The 8,347-nt window shown below is 43.9% G+C and overlaps 1 protein-coding gene across 1 annotated transcript; it reads right to left on the reverse strand.

Annotated features, from left to right (window-relative positions):
• Positions 1-305: 305 nt before the first annotated feature.
• On the reverse strand, positions 306-7,472 carry NXT2 (nuclear transport factor 2 like export factor 2). Its single transcript, XM_066202497.1, has 4 exons — positions 7,416-7,472; positions 5,182-5,268; positions 4,407-4,551; positions 306-3,503 (listed from the first exon to the last, which is right to left on the reverse strand). The coding sequence occupies exons 1-4, from the start codon at positions 7,428-7,430 to the stop codon at positions 3,325-3,327; spliced, it is 426 nt and encodes a 141-aa protein (XP_066058594.1). The 5' UTR covers positions 7,431-7,472; the 3' UTR covers positions 306-3,324.
• Positions 7,473-8,347: the final 875 nt, after the last annotated feature.

The raw sequence follows: 8,347 nt of genomic DNA on the forward strand, positions 1-8,347 counted from the left end.
GTGTTTTTTTTTTTCTTGTTTGTTTTAGTTTTTTAAAATTAATCTTACAAGAGGTCTTAAACAATTTCAAAAATTTACAAAATATATTCAAGTGTGGAAAGTCATTTTACTGGTAAAACAGCATTTCTTTATAATGTGCTTTTCTCCAGACAGGTTAAGGAAGCACAGGCATACCAGAACAAACCATTCACACCATCAGAACAAATCCCTTTTCTCCAACACAGGCATCTGAAATCAATGTAAAGAACAGAGCAACAGAAAAGCAGTGATGGCTCTAAGACAATACAGGGAACACACACAAAAGAGAAGATCTCTCCAGTTGCTACAATTTCATACGTGGAAGTGCTTAGCTCTTCGGCTGGCTTTGTTTCACCCACTGGTTCTACAGGAGTAATTTGGTCTCAAACAAAAAAAAAATGGAAGCATTAACTCCAGTCCAATGTTTGGAGTACAACCATATTCATTTTAGAGATGCCTACTGTCAAAATTTGGATATTGCAGTAGAGTCAGCAATGGTCACGCTAAACCAGCTGGATGGGTTTGTACAGAATGAAATGAAAGCATTTTTGTGTTCTCTGCTAATATCAGCACAGAATATTAAACAAGCAGCACAGAGCTAGTAACAAAGAGATTTTTTGTTTGTGCCATTAGTTACTCCGCTGTAAAACCACCACTTGACTCTAATAGCTACATTCTCACTTAGTATAATAAATAAAAAATATTTTGCAAACCAGCATTTTCAGTCATAAAGAGCAAGAGCTAATGAGGGCAGGACTGATCACCCCGTGTGATCCTCACTGAAGAGATGGAAGTAGGCAGGAGTACCTGGCCCCTCTCCCTGGCCTGAAGCAACTGTGTTCCAATAAATCTCCCTGCAAAACCCCTGGGGATGCAGACCAAGCCCTACTCCATCCACAGATTTACTAAGCAAGAGTTTTAACTGGGTTTGTCCAGCTAGGCCAGTTAGTTATCTTCCTCAGTCATGTTCCAGGTAGTGGTGGGTTGGTTTTGTTTGGTTTTTTTTTTTTTTTGTTTGTTTGTTTTTTTGTTTGGTCAGATTTTTTTAATATTAATTGCAAAAGTCAGATTTAAAAGCAGCTTGCATTTAAACAGCACGAAAATAACTGAGAAATAACATCTGATTGACTGAAACATTGCCTCGTGTATTTTGAATCTCCCAGTCTGCCTAGAAAAAAGCTAAAAAACTATTATACAAATTCAAACTTGGATAAAAATATCCAATAAGTACTTATTCACAGCACAAGCTTATCAGGTACTGATATAAGTGTGTGTTCTGGTGACCGACTTCAAGGTCCAACAAGCCAATGCCAACAGCTGCACCCATTGCTGCGTTTTTCAAAGGCAAAACCTGTTTTGTGTATGCAAAGCAGATCTGTAACACCACTTACACAATCAACAGCAAGTTAAACAGCCAGCAGGATACACCACGCCAGTGTCACAGCTCAACAGTGCTGTACCAGTTACAGGCATGCTTAGGTTATGTTCTCTTTTCAACCTTGCAGAGGAAATACAAATATATGAACATCACATATTCTCTTAAGAACAAAACAGTAATTAAATAGAATGATCCTTTCTTCACTACATACAGAAATAACAATGTATTTACAATATTTACAGTTTTCAAAAATTCTGTTCTTGCACTGTTCTGCAGGAATTCAAATTCTTCAGCCTGAAAAATAGGTGCACAACAGTTCTGACCATGAACAGCCTCTGAACAGAGACAGGTTGCTAATCCTAACTTACTGCTGTGAAGACTAGAGGGCCTGAAGAGCAAAGAAAGCCACTCATTTCAGCTAAACATCCCATGGTTTTTTGGGATTACATCACACACTACAGATGCTTTACGATGTTTCACACAAGTGAGATATTGCTCATTTCCAGAGTTTTCTCCATTGAAGTCAGTGAACAAGTGAGCTGCAGCTGGAACTGCTTTGAGACTTCTGCTGTCACTGAGACATGGGTTAAGGTGAGAGTCACAAGCTCCCCTCCTGAATTTTCAGTTGTAAGCAAGGAACTGAGAAGTGTAAGCTCAGGGATACAGCTATACAGCTGCATTTTGGGTTTGGTTTTTTTGCTTGTTTTACTCAGCTTACAACAGAAACGCACCAGTTTGAAACAAAGCTGCTGATGCTCAGATTTGCTCTTAAGTTCCAAAGTTAAGGTGGACTCTCTTAACTTACAGTCTTGAGAAGTGTTTCAAAGCAGCCGGAAGCTTTAAACTACAAATTTCAAGCAAGACACACAAACCCTCCAGAATCAATAATTAAAGGCAATGTTTAAAAAGAACATGAAAAATACAGTAAAAACCTGCATGAGAGGAAGATAGTGTTAGTGGTGCAGAGCTGCTGTTCTCAACTGAAAATAATGCAAGCACCTGTTGTGAATAACAGTACTGATGAGAAAGATTGAAGGCTTCACAGTAATGCACATTTTTCTGTGCCACTTTTTAACTACCACGTTTCCTGAAAAGACAGAAAGGATTCAAAACTTGCAGACTTAATATGAGAAAAATAATCCAGACCTCAATAGCAACACAATGCACAATTAAAGCCAACAGAAGTCACAGATGCGACCTATTTCTAGGCCATCATTTCAAAAGAAAAAGAATCAGTTTGAAGTTCTTCACGTGCACGTGAAGAGTTATTGGCACGGGAGCTCCGAATCATTCAGCATGCCCTACACATGAATCCACGGAATTAACAACCAAAGTCTGGGAAGCTCAGACCAAAAGGAAATGCAAAGATAAATAGTCCTTTGGCATCAGAGAAGGCAAACATTACCTTCCCAATGGACTGAGAGATTACAAATTTGGGAGCTGCGTTTGCTCCTTTCACTAACAGAACAAAGCACAGCAATCCTTCCCAGCCTCTTACAACCAGGAGTAGGGAGCTTTCGAAATGACACACCTTCGAGCCACAAGCATCTTCCTCAAAAGAGAGAAGACGCTACCGTAAGAGCAGAAAATGACGTTTGGTCAGAATTGTACGCGACTAGGATTTTGCGTTCCAACAGAACAGTTTGAGCACTCAGCAGTGGCAGCACAGCTGCATGTAAGGCATTGTAGGAATGATTCGAATACAGCTCACTGCCTTCAGCACTTTTACTAAATTCAACTAACACGAGCAACCTCTCACAATTTTTATTACTAAAGCTGTGGTCACTGGAATGGACCCCGGAACATCCGTGTGACCGTCCGTGTAACGTCAGACGCAAGACAAAGAGCGCGTGCATTCCCTGCCCTGGGAGCAGCTGCCTGCACACTGGGGCCAGAGGAGAGGTCACTGGGGGCCTGGGCAGGCCCTGCTAACTGGCCCAGTCCTGGAAACGGAAGCAATCCCCGGCGATCTTCCACACGGTGTTGGTGGGGGTGGCCTGTGCTGTCAGCAGGAAGTTCTGATTGAAGTAGCGCTGCTTATCCCCATCAAATTTGACAGTCCCACTTGTCACCACGAGGACTGTTGTCTGGCCTTGAGTGGCTTGCTCTTCACAAGGAGGTATGAAATGATGAAGAAAACAACTCAAACAAAGACTAGCAGGAGGTAAAGAGGCAGGAAATGCACACAGAAGCTGGGTTCAGCTGTGGTTACACTGCTAACAGCTGGGTACAGGCAGGGGGGTGCAGCTCTGGTGCAGCGTTTCTACACAGACAGCGGTGCCTTCACCAACAGGGCTTGGCCATTTTCATCTCCTGCTCCTCCCTTTAGAGCACTGACAAACACCTCGGGTGGTGCTCACAACGAGCTCTCATTACTTCACATATACACACATGGACATATTGAGCAACTTGCAAATACGCCCCCCCACCCCCAGTTATTAGAAATTATGTATTTTTCACAGCAGAGTAAAGCAAAGTGTGTTTGACCACAGGCTTTCCCCTTCCTTATATTCCCAAAATGTCCATTGGAAGCAATTTATTAACTTCTCAATTACGTAAGCCTTTCTTTAGGAGTTGCTAATCAGAAAGCTAAAGAACTTAACACCTATTCTAGATGTAAAGAAATCAAAGAACATACAGGTAAATGACAATTTGTTCTACATTAATACTGCAGGTCAGTACAAGAGGCCACCATAGGGGTCTCCCCAGCACAACGTAACCTGAGAGAGGCAGAGTTTTTCCATACATGAAAGTAGATCATGTCTGAATATGATCTAAACAAAAAAAAAAAGTCCTTAAAATGTTTTCCCAGATATGAAAAAAAAAAAAAAAAAAAGGTGTATAGTTGCTGCATCCCTTGATCTGTGCTTTATTTAAGCACAACTTGACATTTGAACCCTTGGTATTTTCTCTAAGCTCATTCCAAAGGAATTATTAAGAACTATAATAATTGCTTGCTTGCAATAGTTATAAAAAAAAATGAAAAATGACTAAGTAAATACAACCTTACCGTGAACAGGCTGGCAGTCCAACACATTAACCTGGAATTCACTTGATGGCAACATTTCAAAAAACTTATTTAGTTCTTCTTGCCCAGACACTGCATTACCATTCCAAACTAACGTTGCTTTGTCCAAATACAGTCTGGTTAAAGCCTGAGTGATTATGAAAAGACACATTTAGGAAAAATACATAAATACACAGTGGACAACATACAAAACTTACACTGTGAAGCTACGTGGGATTGCTGGTACTTTCACAGAAACTTCAAGTTATTAAATTGTAACTACAGTACATTTCAAATTCCAGAGATTGGTCTCCAAAGCTCTCTTTGGAGAATATTTGTTATTTGTATATTCTTTGTGAAAATATTTGTTACATGGCACCACATCAGTGTGCTCCAGGAAGAGCAGAGGCAGACACAGCTGTGCTGCTTCAACTTCAGGAACTGGGAAGAACCCCAGAACCAGAAGTGGTAACTGCTAATGAAAGAAGTTTGGGGAAATAGAAGCTAAATCCTGACCTCAAGGGAAAATAAAGCAAGTTCTGCTTCCCTGGCCTGACCAAATCCTGCACACACCAAGTGAATGAGGGCCATGAGAAGTCTAAAGGCATTTTCTGAACAGCCTTTTTTATATCAGGGCTGCACAGGAGCACAGAATGAGGGACAGCTGCCCTGCACCAGCACACGGTAACCAATGCTCAGGTGCCTTCAGTGTAACGACAGCTAAAACACAAACAAAAAGTGCCAGGACAGTTTCAACTCTTGTCAAAACAGTGCATACCCTTCTTCTTTTGTCCATTGTCTCGTAGTAAATGTTGACAAACTCATCTGCAGCTCTACAAGCTTGATCCACATAGGTTTTGAAATCCTGCAGGGGAGAAATCAGATCAGGTTTCTTTAGTTATGCAATTCAATCATTGGCTCAATTTTTTCCTGCAAGTCACTTTGACTGGTCTTTTCCACCCTCACCAAAAGATGACACCAAATAAGGTTGAAATTTATTCTCTTTATTTATTAAGTTCTACTTGCAGAAGTACCAGCTGGTAGGCAGGTGACAGTTCCAGCATTAGTTTTGCGTGCTGAACTATTTATTGCATTTAAATTGCAAATATTTACATTGGGAAAAGCTGGCTGCAGGTTATTCAGGGAAAACAGCTGTTGCTGTGATGGCTGTTCTGAAATAAAGCTAAGGAACAAGACTCATTCATGCACTTCCGAGAATCAGCAAGGAGCCCATCACATCGCCATCCTGGTCTCATTTTTAAACGTACTTTTGTATACAGAAATATAAAATACAGTGAGAGAGAGAGCACCCACATCTGGATGTATTCCTTTAGTATTGATCAGTGCCACATCCACAGGTCCAAACCAAACCCTTCTCCTCACATTTCATCATTATCCTCTCGTCTCTCTGTTTTTATTCATCCCAAAGGAAACAGCCTTTGTTGTCCTAGCACTGCACTGTGATCTCACTGGGTTATTTGCTCTGTTTGTTCATCTCTTTGGCCTTTGGTCTCTTACAGACCCTGAACTGGGTCACCCTGGAAAGCAGATCCTGATTTTCCTCTCCATACATCCACAAACCTGCATTTGGTTCTCCTGTCATCAATTGTTTAAAACGCTGTTATTTGTCATTGTCCTATTTCAGTATTACACTCTCAGGATCTGCAGCTCAGCCAGTGCTGAACAACTCCACTGCTTGTCTTTTCCTGGCTGCTTTTACTGAATATCCCCCAGAACCACCAGGAATTCCTCCAGTCTTAACACAAGAAATATTCATAACCAGAGAAAAAAAAATCTGAAAAGTAACTGAGGCCTATGAAATAATCTCTGTTTATTCAACAAAGCCAAACATGTTTCTGTGCACTCTCTTTTCTCTTTCCCTGCAAGGACACAAACTGCTCTTCATCCCTTTTCTGACCCGGAGACGGGGACACTGAGAGGGGTTTTAAAAACTTTTATTCCATTTTCAGTCTCATGCGAAGGGTGAGACAGTACAGATGTTACAGTTCACGCCATCACAATCAGAACCCAAGGTATTTCCTAACCCCAATCCATTATAAGCCTTTCTTGGCCTATCAGCTTTTGCCACACAATGCTGCTAATGCCTTAAAGCCAAACATCTAAACTCACCCCTCGTGGATCTCACTACAATGCACCTTTCACAGTTCTAGTTCTCCAAAGTGTCCAGTCTTCTTTGCAAGGCCGTTGTTTAAAACTTGTTTCCAGTTCCGTTTCTCTCCCAGCAATGTCCGTCCCATCTCACGGCATTTCTAACTCAGCATTTCTTATCTCCAGGTTTGCCCACAGATCCATCCCGTGTGAGCTCTCTCAGGCTTTGGGAATTCTCTACAAATCCACTTCCCACAAGCCCTCTTGGTTTGGCAAGTTTTTACAGCCACAACCAGCAAACGCTTTTAAACTCTGCGAACAATTTGGGCTGGAATAAACTTCAGGAGATCACCTGCTCCTAATCCCTGTTCAAAGCAGAGTTTGATCCACCTCCCAGGCTGTGTCCTGATCCATGTGACAGCTCCGTGTCCTCTGTCATGCCACGTCCGGACATCTCCGAGGATGGAGACGGCCACAGTCCCTTCGCGTTCTAACGCCCACCTCACCCCTCACTCAGAACCCCCTTCCACGCTTTTAACAGAAAAGCCAGAACTGAAAAAACCAACCAACCAACCCCCAAACCAACTCGAAGACTCTGGCGGCAACTCCGAGCGGTTTTCCAACCCGCCTCAGGCCTCCCCGAGCTCCTCTCCGCCCTAAAGCCCTGCCCGAGGAGACGCTGAGGCCGCAGCACCGGCCCCCGCCCGGCCCGGGGCCCTCGGCAGGGCGGCCCCGACCCGCGCCCCGCGCTGCCGCCCATCACGGCACCGGCCCGCTCCCGGCGGCCTCCCCGCGCTCCCACAGCCGCCCTCTCGCAATCAGCCCCCCCCCGAGGCGGACGCCCCGCGCTCGGCCCGCGGTTCCCGGCCGTTCCCGGCCGTTCCCGGCGCGGCCCGCACTCACCACGGACGCGGCCATGGGGCGGCGAGGCGGGAGGGCGGCGGAAGTGCCCCGTGCGCCGCTTCCGGCCGCGCGTCCCTCGCGCAAAGCGCTCCGGTGTCCCCGCGCGGTCCGGCCGCAAAGCCGCTCCGGGTCCCCCCGGGTCCCCCCGCCGTCCTGTCCCCGGCCTGGCGCCAATCTCCCCTCAGGGCTGCGACTGGGGAAACGAATGAAAAATGTAATCGCAATTAAATAGAGAATAGCGCTACGCATTTCTCTATTTGCATGGAGTAATTCTTATAAACAACTGCTTTAGAACTTCAGTCAAACTGACTCAAAACCATAAATATCTTTACCGAACAAGGATGCATAAGGATTTCGGAAATGCATTCAGCCATCTGGGTTAGGCCATATTTTCTTCTGTTTTCGGCCATTGATTAAAATCAGTTAAAATTGATTAGAAAGCACTGAATAAATTCGGAATCACTGATAAACTGCATAGGTTTTTACTGTAAATTATTTGCTACTGAGCAAGGAACGACCACTGCATGAAAACGGAATTCAGTCTCCAGCGAAGTGAAGAGTTCACATTTTCCCACAGAACCCTCATGTGACAATCATGCACATTTATATTAAGACCTATGCAAAAAAACGAAGACAGGCTGCATTTTCCCCAGGCCGCTTTTTAGACGAACTGTTTGATGAAGTGTCTCCTAAAACAAGGGAAGCAACCGACACTGGCCAAATCCAGACAGACTCTGATTAATGGGATTCTCGGGAAGCTGGATGGTGACTCAGTGTTCGAGGGTTTCGCCTGAGCAAGAGCTCAATGAGAACTCCAAGATTTGATCTGTTGATGTTAATGAGAACTGGGAGTAGGTGTCAGATGTTTGACTTACAGGCTGGATAAAAAAAAAATTAATGCTCAAGCTGGATTTGGGATTTCCTGAACTGCA

The sequence above is a fragment of the Chamaea fasciata genome, unplaced genomic scaffold, assembly GCF_029207755.1.
Source record: "Chamaea fasciata isolate MVZ Bird 193981 ecotype frontalis unplaced genomic scaffold, bChaFas1.0.hap1 SCAF_22, whole genome shotgun sequence".
Taxonomy (NCBI): Eukaryota; Metazoa; Chordata; class Aves; order Passeriformes; family Sylviidae; genus Chamaea; species Chamaea fasciata.